Source organism: Topomyia yanbarensis, unplaced genomic scaffold (assembly GCF_030247195.1).
Source record: "Topomyia yanbarensis strain Yona2022 unplaced genomic scaffold, ASM3024719v1 HiC_scaffold_526, whole genome shotgun sequence".
Classification (NCBI taxonomy): Eukaryota; Metazoa; Arthropoda; class Insecta; order Diptera; family Culicidae; genus Topomyia; species Topomyia yanbarensis.
Window position 1 is genome coordinate 1,240 of NW_026683743.1, and position 20,862 is coordinate 22,101.

General features: G+C 39.1%; 1 protein-coding gene across 4 annotated transcripts; it reads right to left on the reverse strand.

Annotated features, from left to right (window-relative positions):
* Window positions 1-259: 259 nt before the first annotated feature.
* LOC131695782 (innexin inx3) lies at window positions 260-20,178 on the reverse strand. 4 transcript variants are annotated; one of them, XM_058984303.1, is made up of 7 exons: window positions 19,787-20,178; window positions 5,513-5,722; window positions 5,016-5,443; window positions 2,600-2,716; window positions 2,407-2,531; window positions 2,005-2,336; window positions 260-1,815 (listed from the first exon to the last, which is right to left on the reverse strand). In XM_058984303.1, exons 2-7 carry the CDS (start codon window positions 5,673-5,675, stop codon window positions 1,775-1,777), a joined length of 1,206 nt encoding a protein of 401 aa, XP_058840286.1. In that variant the 5' UTR covers window positions 5,676-5,722; window positions 19,787-20,178; the 3' UTR covers window positions 260-1,774. The 4 variants fall into 4 exon arrangements, with proteins under 4 accessions (XP_058840286.1, XP_058840285.1, XP_058840287.1 ...); XM_058984302.1 differs by lacking the exon at window positions 19,787-20,178 and adding an exon at window positions 6,640-7,093; XM_058984304.1 differs by lacking the exon at window positions 19,787-20,178 and adding an exon at window positions 6,094-6,239.
* Between the last annotated feature and the right edge of the window lie 684 nt (window positions 20,179-20,862).

The following is a 20,862-nucleotide window of genomic DNA, read 5'->3' on the forward strand; positions in this document are numbered from 1 at the left end:
AATCGCCTTCAGTTATGCAATAGGTAGCACATCATTCATAGTGTTCATTGGGTATATATTATATATAAGTATCCGAAACCCTTCAGCACCAGTTTCAGCTCTTTATAATAGAGTTCAAAATAGGCCTACTAGATTTACAGATTGAATTTGATTCTATACAATTAGGGTGACAAACATCTTAAACGTAACATTAATCAAGACTAGTACCAAATGGGTTCTGAACTAATTTTGGCAGCACGGATCAATAACAAAACGCACCTCCCTTTCTTATAAAACGTTTTATTTTCTCTAAACTTGTATCTTATCACAATAAAATTTCTCTCCTCATCTTGCAAGTTGGAAAAAAGTAGTATTTGCGTGGTCTCACTCGGCGTTTTTGTCGTACGACCGACCAGTCGTCGTCGTCGTCCTCGCCACAGAACATGCAGAAATCGATGCAAGATCTGGGTCGGGAATTCTCGGCAGGAACCTGGCAAGTGTGAAGCACACATCGCGTATATCGTGGAATTGCTCCTGTTTTGAGTGTCTTTTGTTATGTTGTATTTGTTTTTCTCATTTAATTGGCAGAACCCTACCACTATCCTACACTACCTGCGGTCGGGCCCTTTCGACTACAAAATGGAGAAAGATGCTACCTATATTCTAGAGGATATTAAAAAAAACTAAAAGATTCTGACGATAAAATGCTTTCTTACTAGACTTTCGTTAGATTCTAATGAGATGAGAGTTTGTTTCCTACATATTCGATATATTTTTTAGCTTTATTCCACTTCCTAAGGCAGCTCATATTTAACGTACACAAATCGAGTTTGCTTTCTGAAATTGTTCTATCTACTAAAATGATGGGTAGTGTTTCGTGTTATTCGTCGACGTTTCAAAAAAAATGTGCGGTTACACGATTATTACAAGATGTTCTAAATGCTTGCGTTTTTGCGATCGCTTTTTCTAAACTAACCATTTTTTTTGGAGCACTACCTACACATGAACGTGTATTTTGTTGCATATTATTGTACCGCGTTTTTCTAGCCTATTGTGTTGATTGTTTGTTGGCGTGTGAGAATGTTTAGTTTTCCTATTGTATGGCAATTTGTTTGAAAAAAATATTGTCCTCGGGTGGCCCCTTCGTTCCTTCTCCTACGTCGATTGTCTTTAATATTAACGTTTACTATCACGGTTAGGATCGGCTTTCTTTAATACTATACTTTTTTTGTTTATGTAAAATGCTACAAACCACAATTTTGACCCGAAAAATATGCTAAAATTTAAAGCACTTTCGTATGTTGGCTTACTATTTTTTCTTCTTCTAAATGTGTTTTGCTCTCTGTTAAAAAATAAAATTTCAAAAAGTGACAGTCTTCTCATTTACAATTTTTGCCCTACGAAGCTGATTGATTCTGACGTTGGAATTCCGTTTACCGGGAGAAATTGCGCGCTGCATTACTTTGTCTAAAAACTCTACGAGGTAAAATATAGCTCCTTTTCACTCTCCTCACCGGAACCGAGAAAAAATCGGTTCCTTACAAATCGCATTGCTTCTACCCGAGGCGGGCTCGTCACAGACAAAACTTTAGACTTTACACATGCACTCTCATGGCCTAGTTTCGTACATTATACAACCACATTCGACTTGCTGATCCGCCTGTTTAGTGGGAGTGGGAATGTTTCTGACGGCTGTACGCATTCACACAGATTAAAAAAAATGTCTGTCACATTCACGAATCACGCACTACTCTCGCTCACACTATATTCTGTTCTACACACAGCTCTATAGATCCTATGCTTCGTATTCCTGATGCAGGGCTGCCTTCTCCTTGTCTGTGAAATGAAGTGTGGAAATCGGAAAACAGGGTTTGCGTTAGAGACCTATGAAATTTTGTCACATTGTCAGCACACAGATCGACCGGGGCCTGGTGGCAGCAAGTCCCGGAGACCATGATGGTGCTTGTTCTACAGCCAAACGGATTGTAAGGGGGGTAGGGTGCGTTTAGGTTTCTGTTTCTTTACCGTATTTTCCAATTTCCGGATAAATCGGTGCCATTTCAAGCGTCGATGGAGCCGACGGAGTGTCGCGGCGCAGTGCCTGTTCCTCATTTAGCATGCTGATGAACGAATTCAGCACCTCACAGTAGGACGTTACGTTGATGTTCTGCCCGAGCAGGTGGATCATCAGAAAGTCGCCGATCTGGATTCGGCGGATGAAGGTTTCGATCTGTTTGGCCGTCGCCGTGCGGAAGCGACGCTTCAGTACCGCTTCGCGAGTGGTGGGCATCATCAGTATGGCGGCCGAGTAGAGGATTGCCAGCCCGGAGAGGACCGACAGGATGATGAACCAGAACCTGGAAGGGGAGAGGGGGATTAAAACAAAGCATGTTCTCGAATTTTACCCGGTGGTGGTGAGAATCTTACCACAGGAAGATGTAGATTTTCTCGTTCAGAATGTTCAACGCCAGTACACAGAGGGCGTCGTGTTTCTGGATGCTTCCGGATGCTCCGTATTTGTGGAATGTACACTTGGTGACACGGGGAAAGACCTGGGCGGATAGAATGATGTAAGTTTGGTTGTGGCCGTGAGGTATAGAGGTATATGAATTAAGCTTACCTCTATCATGGGATCTGACCGATTTTCCTGGTCCATGTCGCTGAACTTTAGTACGTCCGAGCCGTATGTAAGGAAAGCACCGCCTAGGAATTTGTCCACGAAGAAAATGTTGCCGACCTGGAAGGGTTACGAGCATGTTAGTGTATCTTTTTGCAGTGTGAGTAGATAAAATTTGTGGTGATATGAGATCGGCAGTAACTACGTGAGAAATGAAACATTTTTTGATCAAAATGTGAGGAAAAAATGACAGAAATTTTGTTTGCTGATAGAAGCTTATACGGATTAGGAAAATTACTAAATTTAGATTTTCTTGAGTTTTTGAACTATCGTTCAATAAAATTATCATGCTTTAGCATACAACGCCCATTCACAGAATATTCTGTCCGTGATTCCCACAGCGAGTTACGAGAACACTCGGGTCATTACCCCATGACAATACTCTGGGTCGTTATGCGATCGACGTTTGCTTTTTTATCGGTGTTGCTGGTTGTTGCTTTGGAGGCACTGGGTACAATCCTTGTTTCTGTTCAGTTGGTACTGGCAGTTATGGGGTGGCTTTTTGATTGTGTTTTAATATCGTTTGTCGAAAGCTGTTTGTTGTGTTGATTGTAGTGGGTGAATTTTTCTTCTCGGCTTCGGCGCTTGGCTTTCCGTAATGGGCCATCTGGCTACAGAACTGACAAGGAGGAATCTGACTGGGAACGATAGTTTCTCCAAGTATCACTCGTAACGAGTTGGCACTCGTTACGAGTGATACTTGGAGAAACTAACTATTCTCCATATTCCAACGTGAATTTTAATGTGGTCTGATTTGGTGCGCGGTGCTAAGTCGTGTAAACGTACTTCGATTTTAACTTCATCGATGTAAATAAGCATCTGGATTTTAACGTTGTCATGTTCGACTTAGTGTTACATGTTGTTCTTTGCTATAAAGTTGCTAGCTGTATGTACGCTTGAGATTAAGTTCCAGTAGCTGTTTCATCGCGCTACCATTAGTAAATCAAAATACTATATTCCCGTGTGCATAAAAATATCAGTCAAATTTCGCTAAAAGGGTTGGCCAAAGACTAATTAATTTTATAAGCTTTTGAACAAAAAATGAGAGGGGAGAACGGTTCTTGAAATACTAATTGTACCAAAGAGATGGTTTGGAGAAAAAACGCATGTACCGTTATATAGATGATTGTTTGCAGATTGATATCGGTTCAACTCAAAGCTTTTTATTTCCATGAATAATAGTCCGAATTGTTTGAAATTTTAAGCGAATATTTTTGAAAAATCGATTGTTTCAAAATTTCTCTTTGGGTTTACGATTCGGTAGATGTGCTCATTCCTGTCGCGGATCTATCGTTCGAATTTCGCTGATGCCAGTGGTTCAATGGTAAGCGTGGCCAGTTCTCACCCCGGGGGTTTGGGTTCAATCCCAGCCAAGGACTTTGAGATTTTTTTAGGTGAAAAATCTTTTGTCACGGCTTCCTTCGGAAGATATCTAGGGTCCAGGTGGTGAACTGTTAGTGCTAGGCACTCAGTGCGGACAGAGCCCGACAGAAAATAAAGTTGGCTTATAGTGTAGGCAATTTCAAAATGTACAATACAGCTAATATCTTCCATCTCCCGAGCCAAAAATGTGTACCTCTATGGATAAAAACAAATATGTCAATAAATAGGTGCCTATGAGTTTCTTCCATAAAAGCACTGTCGAGCAGTAAGCGATGGATTGTATACACACACGCCTCAAACATCTCGAAAATAATTTGAAGAACGAAAAATTTGAAACACGCATCTTTCATTTCAATTCTGACAACCAATTACAACAGGAGCAGGCATAACGTATTTGGCATAAGATCATTTGGCATAGTGGACGTTTAGCACAACGGACGGCGTAAAATTTGGCATAATGTTGAGAAGTGACATTTGGCATAATTATTTTTAACTTCTCTAAAACGCTCATTTGGAATAACGGACATTTGACATAATTTTGCGATGTGATCACACTGAAGGTCATTTGGCATTACGGACATTTGTCATAATTGTTTTAGTTCGTTCACTGCATGACCGGAATCTGAGTCAGGTTCCAACCCTAGCTGTTGTTAAATCTCATTCGGGGAACAGTTAGAACCTTTTAAAAGGTACATCGAGTTTTTCACACCATCGATTGTTTGGAGAAACTAGTCAGGTTTAATTTTAGGGTTCTCAAGAAAAATACATTAAATTGTGTAATACAGTCGCATCCTCGCATTTTTGCATGACCTCTCAATAAAGATTGATACTCAAGGTGTTGATCTACAGCTAATGATTTGATTTACAACTTGCGTAAAAATTACTGTTTGCTATCATCGCACACCAGGCTAGATGGCGAATTATTGAACATCGCATCACCTCTAAACTCTACAAAAGCACACTAGCAACTACTTACGACATTGATGAAGTTGAGCGCCTCGCAGATGAAATACCCAAAGGAGTACGCATTGTGGGTATTCTTACTCTCACACAGATACTTGGCAAGCCGCGTTTGGCGTCCCTTGCGTTCGCCCACCCCGAGAGTCATGTTACCGCGCAGTCCATCGGAGATCATGCGCATTTTGCCTTCCTCCCAGTTCTTCCAGATCCAGTGGGGCATATAGAACAGTATACCCTGGAAGAACAGCATAAACGGTACCCACTGATAGTAGCTGTGATACGTCCGTTCCTGGTTGTACTCGTTGCCGAGACCGGAGTGCGCCACCGACGTTCCCACCGGGCGACCGTGTTGTCCCGGTAGCGTGAAGGTATACGTGATCCAGCAGTACGTGTTGATCACATGACCGGGCACGGCTCCGTCATTGATGCAGGAAATTGGGTCACCTGTTTGGTTGGGGAGACATGAGTATGGTAATCACAACGAATTATTGAAATTTAGGGTTGTCTACTCACCGATCAGATTGTTCGCCGTCACTAGCATGCAGCACAGGAAGAGTACCGCGCTGGTTAACCGATAGTGACACCGGAAGACCATGTTATCGATGATGGCTTTTTCGATCAGATACCGCACTTTGATGAAGCCGGCCACCGACGAGACCAGTCCAAACAGCGACATGTTTGAGTGGGGTTTTGTGCACTACTGTTAATTCTAAGGGCAGCAATCTGTGGACAGAAAAGAACTGTTATTCTGATAGAATCTGAAATGGTGATTTGGTTCGGAAGATCTATCAATGGTGGTTTTGGTTCGCCGACACGTGAGTGCAATTCTAGCGACGGGGTCGTTTAATTAACTTCAGTTGTTCAGTTCAGCTAGTTAGGTGGTTTAGATTTATATGATCAGCTGGGATTTGTTGCCAGGGACGGTAATTTCAATTAGTTAAGTCAATTCAAAGTTCAATTTATTCCCGGTGCACGTTGAGGGCTGTTTCCAGTCCCCGACACGATTTATTGTCTTCACGTATCTCCCAACTAAACATCACTACGACAGCCAACACAAGCAAACAACTGTGTCCAATCGAAACTCGCAACGGTACGGTTAGGCTAGTTATGTAGTATGTTCTTGATTGTCGCCGTTCGTGTAATCTCGTCTCATTCCCGGCCACCACAGGATTGAAGTGTCATCTGGTCACATCTCCAATGTCAAATCCATTTGCTTCGTTACTCGTGGAATGTATTTCGCTTCACCGCTCTCTTATCACTCTGTTTTGTTTTACCCGTAGCTTAGTCGCGTTTACTCTGCTAATCAACCGAACCGCACATGTGTCCCATTCGAGTGCTCGCTCCGGGTCGAATTGGTACGATATGCTTGTTGCTGGTCACGTTGCTTGTGATGCAAACTACTCGCTACTAGCACTAACTGGAACACAATAAGCAACAGCCAGCTGGTTACGGTTGAATAGGTTTTGCGTTATAGGACACTATTGTGGTCAACCGCAACTGTCCATTCAACTCGCGGTTCGATTTGTAATTATTGGTACACGCCTCAACCGGTAACCGACAATTAACAACGGTGTCAACTGTCTGCAGTACACTGTGTCGTCAGTCACTCTAATAAACGTTGCGTAATTATAAATACGTACTCGGCCGGACGGAAGACGTATACCGGTTTCTTCACTAATGACGACTACCGTTAGAACACAGCTTATCAACGAGGAAAGGTCATCGGTAGCAGCACACGCAGCTTCTCCCGAATCGGGGTTGCAGATTTTGCTCTCACTTTGAATGCTGCTGACTTGTTGAACACTGCTGCACTGCCAAGACTTGAATGAGTACGATTCATTCAACCTCGCAGTCCGATTTACTCCAACGCCCACGGCTTGCCCAATTTACTCGACTGGATCTCTATACTCTCTAGCCCACTACTGCACACAATCTGTTTCATGTCGTCAGATCTGTTTTTTTCTCCAGTTATGTTGTAGTAAGTAATTGACGAAACAGCTCACAATAGACCGGCTCAACTATTCTTGAACGGAAATTCTATTCTTCTCCTAATTAAACTTCAGAATCGTGTCGTTACAGATGGAGTCAGCCTAACGGAAAGATAGAATCACTTAACGCTGTATTGATTCTCGGGTGCCTTAAATAATATGCTCTGGAATTGGCTGATAAACGAGCAGTCACTCAACATTACGACGAGAGCTTTGTGGTGGGGATAGTATCGTAGTGAATGTATTTCCAGAGAAAATTGTAACAAAAAAAGGCATTCTTGAATGATGATGTACAGTGGCGTGCATGATACACTGGTCCTTTGTTTCGAGGAAGTTGTTTATCTTGAAAGTTGTGTTCTCTAGTTTGAACACAGCGACACGAGTTGCATAAATACCCGAGAGGTCATGTGCGCAACCGACATACGTAGTTTAGGAATTGTTATATATTAGTAGAGTAGCTTGTATGCACCCTGATTGACGCATTGACGGGGTTAAGGTTTCGATCAGCAGCTGTGATGTGTTAAGATGCTGGTCTCATTGTCGTTAAATATCATTCTTTCCCGCATGTTCTAGGCCGCTTTTCCCCGGGAAACAAATGTGGCGCTAGTTTATCCGAGAATCTATTTCAAAATAAACATTAATGTTTGAACAAACAAACACATTCGCGGGCTGCATATTGATTACATATTGCACAACAACATGGCAACGCAATGCTTGCTCGCCACTTCTATTTCATTATGCAGGAAAAACATTCACACAAAATGGGATTGACATAATTGGTCAGATTAGCAGTCGGATGACTCATTTGTATGCATATCTGTGGTTCTGCATTTGATTCCGCCGATAATTTCGACTGCATGCCAGCAAATGTCAACCAACATCTGGTCGAGCTGGTTCCACGTGTAGGACCGTTTGTAGGTCGAGCCGTTCGTTTGCAGCCAATTAAAATGTTCTAGCACGAGACAGACTGGCCGTCATATTGTCGCAGCCAATATTTCTCCGGCGAATGATAATTGAGGGCGAAATGTTCTCGAACTATTCGAATAATTAAATTATGTTCAATTAAAAATATAACTGTTGATTATTCTGTCGCGGATCCCAATTAGGTCAGCATCAGAAATATCACCAGAACTGATTGGATGGAAAAAGTGGTGATCAGTGATGCGAATTTTCATTTCATTCACTTTCAAGTTGGCGCGAATTTCAATCATTTACTTTCAAGCTGGTGCGATTTTCATGGCAAAACCGGACGCCTTCATTTCAAATTGATGCTTTTTCATTCATCAACCAATGCTATCATCTGCCCCCAAGAATCTAGTTTGGATTGAATGTTGATATATTTTCAGCATACATGAACAGTAAGAAGTATGTTCAGAGCAGATTTGCTTGAAAAAACTAGTTAATACCCCAGGAGAGAGGTATTCACAGGGTCAATGAAATTGAAAATGAATGGAAAATGATTGAGCAGCTTGGCTGTTTGAATGAATGATGCAAAGAACAACTGCGAATCGAACATAGTAGGTCTTGGTTTGAGATTTGTTCCAACAGTTCAAAAAAAACCTGTTGGAAATTCTGGTGGTGGCTATTATTAAACGGTTGTACTGCCGTTCTACGCATAATTGTCCCTTGTATATAGGGAATCCCAAAGAACGCGTTTCATTTTATATAGGAATTTCAAAATAGAACTGGAACCAAAACAATTACATCCCCAGCAGAGCGTTTTGTTTTATAATTTCGTTTTAAAATTTAAACGCCGTTATATTTGTTGCTTAGCTTAAAGCATACTTAGAACTGTATTTTAAATAAATAGATAAGCATACACATTCAGACTTGGTAAAAATAAGTCTAATACTAAACTATATGCCTACCAGCTGGAGACAAACAAGAGTAAAATTTTAAATCACATACAAAATCGTTTAGGCCAATCAGCTTAACCTCCACATTTTTGAAAATGGAGAAAATTGAATTTATTTAAAGGCATGAAGGAATGATTTAATTACATCAAAGTTAATGTATGTTGATAGCAAATTTTTCTGTGAAAAATTAGGCATTAGTTTACAGACATATATTGATAATTGGCGGAAGTATGACTTTTTCCTCGAAATCTTTTTTAAGAGGCTGTTCACGATGGAAGTCCAATAGAGCAATGTAAATCCCAAAACTCAAAAAATTGCATTAGTATAAAAGTATTCCTCGTACATTAACGATTCATTGAACAAATAATAATTTTTCCTGCATATGGAAACGTTTTTTCTAAATCGATGGTTTGAGCTCAAAAATTGTATTATAAAATTCTCATCTTCTTAAAAAAGGAATTGTTAAGGTACGAGAAAAATTAATTAAAAATAATAAGAAAATCGGTCCAGTAGTATTTCGACAGTCGTGATTACGGAAAAGCCATTTTTGAAAAAAAAAAACTGCATTTCGAGATGATCGAGTTCAAAATTTCAAGTTGCCACTGCTCTTGGTAAACGAGACGCGCTGCGAAGCGCTGTAGCTTTCAGTATATTACTCGCATCTCTGTGAAATTTTAGGAAAATATTCTCAAGGAGTTTCAATGGAGAAAACAGTCGAAAAAACGTTCTAAGAGAAAGGCCGAATCGTTCAATGGACGTGATGATTCGCATTGAAGTAGTATTGTCCACTAAGAATCAATCCCTGAAACTATTCCCGATATTTGTCTTGACCATGACCAGTCTTCTAGTCAATTTTACTGGATGATATAATGTAAATATGAAAATTCTTCAAAATTATCTAACCGGAAAACGGCGAATCCCACTCACGAACTAATCCAACCTGTACGAAGTGAAAGGTCAAAGTATTTTGAAGCCTCACAAGAATTTCCATCCATAGCAAACGATCAATGGTTAAACTGCATAATAGATGTTCTCATATATTATCCAAATTATTTGCATAAAAAATGTGATACTTCAGTGGTAGACTTCTAATGAAGCAATGTTCACCTATTTATCAACTTATGCCCGATCTAATGGTGTTCTTCACTACTAAATATTGGCAATCGTTTGAAGCAATTAAATCCAATACTATGGAAATTAAAATAATCTTCCACCTCGCCAGTCCCGGAGATATTGATGTAAAATCCGCAAATCCAGAGATCGTCCCCCAAAACCGGAGTCTCCGGTTTCAAACCGTAAAGATAATAATGAACAAGCACCATTTCAATGAATAGCATATTTTATAAAAGAAGCGTGGTTCATTAGCTCTTTTTGAGAGCCGACCATTTTGACCGATTCGTGGGTGAATCGATCATCTCTTTGCGCCGATATACCACCGAAGCTAATGGCAAGAAGATACTGGCAGCTGAACGACGAATATCGCCCACAACTTTTGCCACTGGAACAGGTCAACCACGAGCAGTATGCAATCGAGGAAGGATTCCTGTACGACCCAGATCCTGATTTGAATGCATTGTAGCATATTTGAACCACTATTCTATTAACATTTGACGATCGCGGAAACGTGTAAATTCAAATTATGTTTGAGTTTTGAAAAACAAAATTTGTTTTTAATCCGAAAGTTCAAATTCGACAACCACGAACATAGCAATTTTGGTTCAAACGGGTATATTTATTATCCACCATGTTAAATTTTAATGTATTAATAACGTTTGGTAACATTGAATCCGGATCTTTGTTCAGCGTGCCAATTGGTCGCAGTAATTTCTTTAAAATAAGACGCAAAAGCAGACAACACGTCGTTCAACAAAAATGACCCACCTTGAGCAAGATAACGTCAACTCAATGAGCACGTGCGATAATGAAACCGAAAAAAAAATCGGACAGTAAGTGAAAAATGCGATGCATCGATGATAAACATGTGTCTTATATGTCCTTGATGAGCAGCGACATAATACTACTTTGTTATTATCACAAGCAGCTGCTGATCACCAACAAAAAATGACAGACGTTTTTAATGAGCAATTAATTAAATGACTATGATTAAAACCAGTTTTCGCTGGTCATCGGTGGACTGGTTAATGCGGAAAAGACTCTCCCGGAACAAGTTTTCGCTGGTATATGCATCAAGCAATTGGTCGTTCCAATAACTTTGAATGGTTTTAAAATCGTCGTCCTGAAATTCGTTTTTCAATTGCTGCGAGTTCAAACACTGAGTCCAGATTGCTGAATCCTTTTGAACTTAGTTCATAATTTCCGGATGTTGCCGTTTAGGTCCATTTTCACTGCATCTCGATTTTCGATTGGGGATTACGATCAGTTGCAAGGTAGAGTGTAGAGTATGAGAAAAAAACGCTCCAAATTCGCAAAAGGTCAAAATCGAAAATGTTTGCCCTTTTAACAATTAATGCTATTCGATGATGTTAAATTCAACGAAATAAATATATGTTCTTACCCTAGACTGCTGAATACACAGGTTTTTAAACTGGATAATACCTCAATAGATTACTAATGATGACGCAGACATCCGATATAAATAGTGGCTTTTACCACTGAGTTTATCAGTAATATTTCCGCAAGCAAGAGCATTTTAGAGCTTGACGAGTATTGGAATAATCCGTGTTCTTTCTCGAACTAAAACGGTTCTTTTTAGTGATTTCATTATTTAAAACCCTTTGTTTCGGGAACTTTCTAGTGGATTTGATTTAAACATTTTATCCTCAAATGAATGATTTTTGATGTTTGCTTGGTACACGTTTTTGAGATGAATACATACTTGTTGAGGATTTCTTCCACAGAATTTGGTATGTTGCCAAAGGACATCAGTATACATTTATGGGTTAATCCCAATAAATGTATTTTTGAAAACTTAATTCCAGTATCACTTCATTTGTGTAAACAAACATGCCATTGATAAAATTCGAAAATCGTGATTGTAATATGCATATTTATTGAGAGAAATAAAATGAAGTAAATTTTTTTTCAAAGCAATCTTTTACGGCCATAATTTATAAAGATTATATTTGAAATATTGAAGATGGCAGAAAAAAATATCGTGCGACTTGTTATTCTGAAAATGCTATTGATAAAAATCAAAATTCAAAATGACAAAAAATCTTGTGTATCTTGGAAAGAATCACATTTGAAATTTACGAAAAAATAAATTTTAATGATTTAAAAGAAATTAACAAATGAATTATCACTGTCATCGAAATAGTTTCCATTTTGTAGTGTAGTCCTCCGTCAACTAAATAATACTATTCTAGAAAAAAATTTCAATAGGACGTAAGTAACATCGAGAGCCTCTCTTTGTTTACTTTCTCTTTCGTTTATTACGACGTCATTACAACACTTTGTACTAATTTTCCAGTACATATCGAAAGCCGATGATTTTTACTACAATATTATGCAAAGAGTAGAGTAGTAAATATTGAAATGGCCGAGTAATGAACAGAAGAGAAAGACCTCAAAGAGAATCTCTCATTGTTACTTACGTCCTATTGAAAATTTTCTCTAGTATTCCTTGTAGTTTTTTTCCCGTCCAAATCGAGGACCTTTGTTGGTCCATCGGTCGTTTAACAAGTGTTCGATATTGCACCTTTGTCGAAACAGTTTGAGATACTTTTAAGTATCTTTATTTTTTTAACTTCTTAGTGGGTATCAGCGTCAGGGCAGGAAATATTCGAACCGAACCTATGTTCGAATACTTTCAAAGCGCGAAGCTTTGCGTTACTGGTTCGTATTCACAAGCTTCGCATCACAATCGCTTACCATCGTAATTGCGGACATTTGGGCGATACTTTTGCATGCTCTTCGGCGAGGACAAAGGAAGCTTCTTGTTTATTTCATTGATGTTCGGAAAGATATGTAAAAGCTTTTGCGTAGTTTTCGACGAACACGAGCTAAGCTCTTGGTTCGTGTGATCGATATTTTTGAAACAGTTACACGGAGCTTCGAAGCGATGTTCGCGAACACAAAAGAAAGATTACCTCGAAGTATTTCAGAATCGCGAACACCGAAGGATTATATCAATTTAGCATCGCGAGGGCCATCGCTAACATGTTCGCCGGACGATATTAGTTTTCTTTATTCAAATACTTACCTACTAGTTATGCAAAAAAAAAGTATATTCTAGACAGAGGCCTTGTATTAAGGGTGGAATAGGTGAAAAATAATTGTGACAATGTGTAGCTTATGGATGCTGGGGTTAACTGAAAAGTGACGTAACAAGTTTATTTAAGATACCCTACTGATATATTACCAGTAGGGATAAAATCAAGATTTCGTGACAGGGCGGGGATAAATTTTCAAATGAAATAAATTAGGGCTAGAAAATGAAGTTAAACACAATGTACACGACGTATTGAGTGGGTCGCTTATCTTAGTCATGTTCCTATAGTCACTTACCAGTTATGTCAGTTTCTTGAGGATAAAGATATCGATATCCATTCAAAGGAAAAAATCGATTATCAGTTAAATAAATAACGTCATGATGTGTATGATGAATCCTAGAAATAAATAGGGAATGTCAATAAACTCGACCATTCCATTATTTGGCAGTTCTGGTCGTTTTGTAAATCTTGTTTTCGACTAACAGTAAAACCATTTTGATTCAGAAGTATGTTTTAGAAGGGCGCATGTTTTTTCGTGCACTTATTTAAAAAAACGCTTTGAATCCATCTACCAGTGTGATGAGACATTTTTATAACTGTTTTCGAATATTATATCGGTTGAGAACTTTTAGAACATGATATTTCGAGAAATTTTGAAAGTGAAATTAAATCAGTTGTAAAGTTATAGAAAATAGCCTTTTAAAATGAACGGACAATCGAATTATTATTAATACTTTATGAATACATTATCTAAATTCTTCATTCAATGCAATATGTATGCAAAAAGTTAAAAACTGGATTTCCCTTGAGAACTGGGCCAAAAAATCGAAAAAAATGTGTTGGCGATCCGAGAACTAGAACAGAAATTGTAACCCTTGGACCTCTGAAGTGCATGCGTACAAAATGCTATAGACTAATGTTTGTTTTCATTCATTTCATTTAATAATTTTCAGTTGAGCAATTCTGTCGCAAACTGTATTGTGGAGCGAGGGTCATAACTTCCTAAATTTAAGTGTTCCTATTAATTTAGTACACTCTCTTTAACATAAACTACTCTAACGAATGAACGAATGGGAGTAGGTTCGATAAATTTTGAAAGAAGCCGTTAAATCAACCACTTAAGGGATTACACCACCGCAAAATTAAAAAAAAAATCGAAATTGATCGTGATTGATTTTATTATTCCATATCAATATTTGAATAGGGCTAATAAGATTTGTGAACAAACTTTTGTTTTGCTGATTTCTCTTAATTTGTTATCATTTCAACACAGAAAACATTTGAAATCGATTCTACCGAGGGCAAAGATGTTGATTCATGTGTATTTTTCATAAAATTCAACTCTGTAGCGGAAAAATGAGCGAAATAAGTTTGTTTACAAAAGTCTCATTAGCCCTTTTGAAGAATTACTATTGTATTGATCTTAAATATGGGTCTTCAAAATAATATATCAAAATATGGAATGCGACAAAAAGCGAATAATAATGGAAAGACAGTATTCGAAAAAGTTCGAGTTTAGAACGACTTTCATTCTACTTGGAGTTATTTATTTCGCTTCTCATTTTCCGAGATTTCCCTTACATAAAGCATTTCGGCTATAACTGATTCAAAAAAAAAAAAAAAAATACGGGGGGCCCTAAAGATTTCTTTCTTTTATTTTTTATTAGTAAAAGTCAAATAAGGGAAGATTACATCATGGAGAAGATAAACCAAATTTTGTCCTTTTCAGAATTGTTTTTGGATTTCCAACAAAAAAATCACTAGAACATTGTTTGTAAGTTCTTTGCGTTTCTCCATCAGTAATTAGTTAACAAATACAATACAAACAAGTTGGAATATCCTTCTCATTATTTATCACAAAACACATGTACAGGAGTCAGGAAATAAATTTCATAAAAGTGGAACATGTAATAAGTTTGACACTTCATTTATTAAGTGAACAGATTCTGTCGAAAATGTTTGAAAATAAATATTTTGTCTCTTGTGATTAGGTAATCAACCAATAAACTTATAAAACAATATTATAAAAATCATTTGGAAGCTTTCCTCTTGGTTTGGTACAGATGCCAAGAAATTATAATTCAATTAATGACAATAATAATGGATTCAAGTATGTAGGTATTTGTTAATAAATTCATTTGGCAAAATTAAAAATAACGTTTACCACCCAAATCATCGCATATTATTGAGTGAATATGACTAGCCGATTTAGGAATGTTGCGCAAGAACGTTAGAAACCGCAACAAGTTGAAAACAAAGGCCAACGGACTACGCCTAACTACCCCTCAGTGGATGCAAATAACTGAAGTTCGCCGTCTAACTGAACGCAGACGTCAGCAGTGAGATTCCATCCGAAAATTGTTCTTTTTAGGAAGAATTTGTTTTAGATAGGGAGATTATTAAGAGAGGGGTAATGGTTTTAGCGTTAAAAAACACTATTTGCGATTTTTTTTTAGAAATTTGGGCGAAGCGAATTGATCAAAACTTTTGTACATTATAATGTATCATTTCATCCAAAAGAGTCATTTCACCAAAAAACATTTTTTCACGCTGAAACCCTTACCCCCTTAAACATACTTTATACATCTTCACCTAAACTCCTTGGCAGGGAAAATATACTCCGCTTGAAGAAGAAAAGACGAGTTTGCAATCAAAGTAGCTAGTAAACATAATTGTATTCCGAAAAAAAGAATTTGAATTTCACTACCACTACGCTCATTCAAACTCGTGGCTCATAAATTGGTAAGGTATGCGACGCACCTAATCCCTAAATCCTAAATTATAATCTTAAAATAATCCATTTTATTTATACTCAAAATAAGATTTACAGTTTATGATTTTAAGACAGATAGTCACGTAGCGAACATGTTCGCGGTGGCCTCATGATGCTGATGCTTGAAGCGATATAAAACTTCGATGTTCGCGATTCTCAAATAAACGAGGCATTCGCTTTATATGTGTTCACCGAATATCGCTTCGAAACTCTGTGGAAATGTTCCAAAAACGCAAAAACCACGAGCCAAGAGCTTACCTCGTGTTCGACGATGTGTGCTTCTAAGGTTAATGTGAACTTTTTCGAACATTGTAAAGAGCGAACTAGATGCGAAGCTCGCTTCGTCCGAGCAGAGATAAGTTTTACCCCTAAATGTTCGCAGCGATTGTGTCAAACTCATCGATTGCATGTGGTATGCTTGAGAAGGTGCTTCGTGAAGCTTCGAACAGCAATCAATTCATTTTTCGAAATTTTCCTGCCCTGATCAGCGTAAATCCGGAAACGCTGGAAACGAACCTAGTTTGGCTGCGTACTGCGTGAGTGTCTGTACTGAAGACTTCAGTTTTGAGCACCAATGCGTCTGAGGATAGTTTACTGATGGGATTTTCGATTGATGTGCACCGGTGTAGTGGAGTGCACTGGGTTTGCAGAATCTAGTCTATGGAACTAGTCAATGGAACATACCCAGTTTTCTGTACTTCTGTTAGAAAGTGCAAAAATGGTGCAGTTTTAGTGCAATCAATTGAAAATCCCCTGATTTTCGGTTCGTTACAATTGTTTGCAATTGCATCCATGAATGATGTAATATTTTTAGTGCAGCAAACCTACATTCTTAAAGCGATTTGCTCCTTGGTGTGATCAAACTTGAGACGTTTCATTGACGAAGAAGACAGCTTTTAGTTGGCAAAAGTTTTCGCTGGTCAGCGCATAACTGCCTTTGACACGAATGAATGCCAATTTAACAACATTTCGCGGTTTTAACGTATGGCCGTGAAATAAATCAAAACAAATGAAAACTTCCAAGCTTGTCTTTAATGAAAATCTTTACAGCTCCCGGATAATAGCTAGTTTTATTTTCGCCTGCCGCTTTACCGTACCTTAGCGAAACGTGTAATTGCCTTAGCAAACAAACAGGGTGTCATTGGTAGTGAAACATTTATGACAAACCCACGGCCAATCGTCCATATAGAACCTAATTAAAACATTCATCACAAGCAATAATTGATGACAAACGCCTAAATTCTCCCGGAGACTAATGGCTGGTTTCATCGTTCAGTCTGATAATTACTTACTGTTTAGGAACCGTCATTTTTGACACCATTTTCGACTCAAGCACTGACTGGATGCGTGAATCATGTTGCTAGGCAACGCATGAACGGTTTTGAGTTTGACACTCACCTCTCGCAAACCTGCTCGAATTGGGATCAATCAATTACCCACGAACAATTTTTAAAGCGCACAATGCGTAGAGAAAATTAGGTCCCACCAGAAGCTGTTAGTACTGCCCAACAATACAAGCCTATCAGCACTACCAATCCCACATGATTTATCTCGCGACAGACCTCATTCTGTTCCGCCACTTCCATCTGAATTTGTAATTCCATTCCATTAGTATTCATCAGTCCACTAACAAAGGTAAACATGAGCCAGCTTCGGGTAGCTTCCAGAGCCACTGTTTACACTTTGAGCGCAGCTTGGATTATAGCATCGCTGAGAGCGGGAACGTTGAAGTTTTCAACCGAAAAAAGTAACAAAGCAAATAAGTCTTGTTTGAAACATAAACAATAATTTAAATATGAGCTATGGCACAATATGATGGGATCATTTTGTGATCTCATTGCTTGTGTCGTGTAAACTTTCATTTTTTTAAACCGAATCAATCAATCGACAGTCAACAATCCTGTTTTGGTTACAGCGACTGCTTCGAAATGTGCCTTTTAATTCGTAGCCCAAATATATACACTGCTCTTCGATGGCGGGCGATAAGTTGAATCGTGTTTTACGAACATTTAAAAAATAACATTCCGAAACCAATCAGTACCGGGGCACTTGTAGTGCGCAACGAATGTTCAAACCTGTTTAAAGCCGGCGAGAGAATTATCAGTTTGACCTCTACGATCCGAATGTAGTCATTGCAGTAGCCTGAAAGCTGCTGTTGCCGACGCTGGAATCTGTTCGCGTTGGCGACGTTCGATCATACAACCTACAGTTGTGGCTTTTACAGGATTGTTCATACATATGTAATAGGTATAACCAAAAAAACGGTTATCTTATCGTTTATGGTTTCGGTTTAGTACCGGTTATGCTTTCATAATTCAAATATCGAACACAAAACGCAGAAAAGCAGTAGAAAGCAGGGGCGGCGAAACCTCGACGATCGTGAGAAAATGTTGCCCTGCCTGCCCCGACAGGGACCACAATCGATGTTGTTACTACTACTGCTCTGCTGCTTCGTTTTCGTTTCCTTCCTTGCGATATCTTTCCATCGATGGCCAAGGCGAAGAATTTCAATATTCCTCTTTGCGATGGGTTTCGCCTTTCCAGGCAGAGCTTGTGGGACAAACATGGTTTCCTATTCTGTGTGTGCATTTTTCACTTTTTTTTCTTTGAAAGCATCTCTGCTTTGCTCCCGAGCACGCACGCATGAGAGCGAACGAGCGCGCGAGCCTTCTTTGCAGCTCGAGACACATCGCTTAACGTGTACGCTCGCAACGCAAGAGGCTGCCCGTCGTCGTCGCAGAGTAACAAAATGTGGCAACGATGTATTTATATTATGATCGAAGAGAAAACATAGCTTGAGTTTAAAACACACAAAAAACGGATAACAGTTAGGTCAACTTGTTATGCAGCTAAAGATATGTTTCAGCGTAGACGTTTTAAATCCTACGCGAGATCGCTAACTGATTAGACATTTTACTTCACACCGTTCCCCAACTAAGTGTCGCTCCTCTGGACTCAACTCGGTTTATTTTTCCAGCAATGTTTATGAAATTTAAACATAAACAAGATACACAAACTGTGACCAGTTGGGGCTCTTCTGGCTCCGTCATCGAATTACCGATCCGTCCTCGCAGGCAGCTGACGACGACGACGACGGTGACAGAAACATATAATTTCGCAGCGATGGCAAAAAACGACTAATTGCCGACGCGTGGTCGAAACTATGCCTTGCCGCTGTCTGTCTGTTGGTTGTTTTTTATTTTATTTTGTATGTCGCACTCTTGAAGCAACCCCACAATTTCGCAATACCAGCAGTTTATCACCTCAAACCGTCGCCGCATATCGTTTATTAACCATATTAGATGCTGATGAAAGTTTCATGGAAATCGACTACCAGCAGTTTCTCGTCTAATAACCTCCTTGGAATTGGATTACCTGCATAGGTTGAAAAAAAAACAGAAGTTACTGTTTGATATTGAGCCATTAGTTCGGTCCCACAGTACTCCCAACCCCGCATTCATTTAGAATTCTACAACGGTCTGTAAATCCCCAGAAAGTGATTCATCAAAATTCGGCTGCTAGGGGCGATCACTTTTGGGCTGGCATTTCCAACGATTCCTGCAACATTTCATCATGTGCACACTCCCGGAAAGAAGAAGAATAAGAGTAACTCATTGCAGATATGACGTTTGAAAAAACGCTCAAGAATTATCGATGTGCACGTACGCAGGAACAAGCAAGTAGACGAGAGCATCAAAGCATGCCAGGTAGGTACAAATAAATCGAGGGGCATTTCCCCTTTCACAGATGGAAGTATTTGTACGCCATTTTCTTTAACAGTGGGTATCCTTTTACGATATATAACGTCCTGAATGGATTCAGCTGTTCGGTTGTTGTTAGACGAGCTTTGTTTTAGATGGAAATTCGATCCGCTTGTTTCACTCTATTATACTGGTCCTCTGTTCGCTATTTGCACTGTCTGCCAACGAGACCACTCCATTCATAAACTTCGCAAACGTACTTGTTTTCACTTTTTTGTTGTTTGACCGAAAACCTACTTTTATTTTATGAATTTTGATGCCGATCTCACTGATTTGCGTCAACTGCACGTAACGATGATGTCTGCGTGTTACTTCTAAATCATATAATGCACTTTTTGGGCCAGTAGTATGCTGCGACGAAAGAGCTTTGTCACACTTTTTTTTTCTCGCTGGATGCAACAGCACGGGCAGGCAGAGACAAACAAACGAAGAACAACAAGCAAAAACGTATACACACACACTTTCTGTCTCTATCTGTCCACCGTTGTAGGCTAATATGGTGATGATGATGGTGCAGGGTTAGGTTAGCATATGCGCCGGACCGACGGAAAACAACACGCGCTCTCCTACTTGATCACTTCCATTTACACCGAACGAGCGTCTCTCTGGGACTGAATCGTTTCGAAGCGCAGCTACCCGAGCGAGCTGCGGCGGTCGCTAGAATGAGGCACCCACCCAGCTTATAGCAACGGGACAGTGCCACTCACAGCCAGTGAGTAGCGCGTTTTGCTGGAATTCGCGTTAGTGTGTGTGTTACGAGCCTACACCGTGCCGTGTGTGCGAAGCAGGGAACTCATTAATGCTCGGTCGGCGGAGCGTGTATGGGTGTTGAACGGCTTCGCCTGAGCGAGTTATGCTGACAGTGGTTGGGGGGTAATGTGGGCTCTTCGGTCGTGGGTGTGGAAAGTCATTTTCTGCTATGATAATTTGTGAATAGTTTTATATATCGGCACTGTCGTGCTATCTTATGACAAATGCAATCTTGGGGTAAACTGAGTTAGATATGCCGATTTACTTGTTTGAAAAATTTCTACAAAGTGGTGCTTTCAGAATTTCGAAATGCTGCTTGGTTACTGAGATATAGCAAGAAACGTGATAAGAAAGTGATTTTTTGCTTGAAACCATTGCATTTTGGAATTGACTCATGATGCATTGAAGTTTTAGATTTTTTTTCTGTGTAAAAATGTCTGAGGAACAAAAAATAGTAGATGCATTGCTAGAAAAAAATAGTTTTACTTTCAAACTGGAAATACATATTTCATATTTGGGAATCTTATAATCAAAAATTACTATTTTTGCTTGACTCTTTAACC

Excerpts from the sequence above, each read along its gene's own strand:
- LOC131695782 (XM_058984303.1), bottom strand. The coding sequence starts at position 5,675 with ATGTCGCTGTTTGGACTGGTCTCGTCGGTGGCCGGCTTCATCAAAGTG. Across the intron at positions 5,444-5,512 it reads GACGGCGAACAATCTGATCG|GTGACCCAATTTCCTGCATC; the intron begins GTGAGTAGACAA and ends CCAACCAAACAG. Across the intron at positions 1,816-2,004 it reads TCCGGAAATTGGAAAATACG|ACAAGGAGAAGGCAGCCCTG; the intron begins GTAAAGAAACAG and ends TTCATTTCACAG.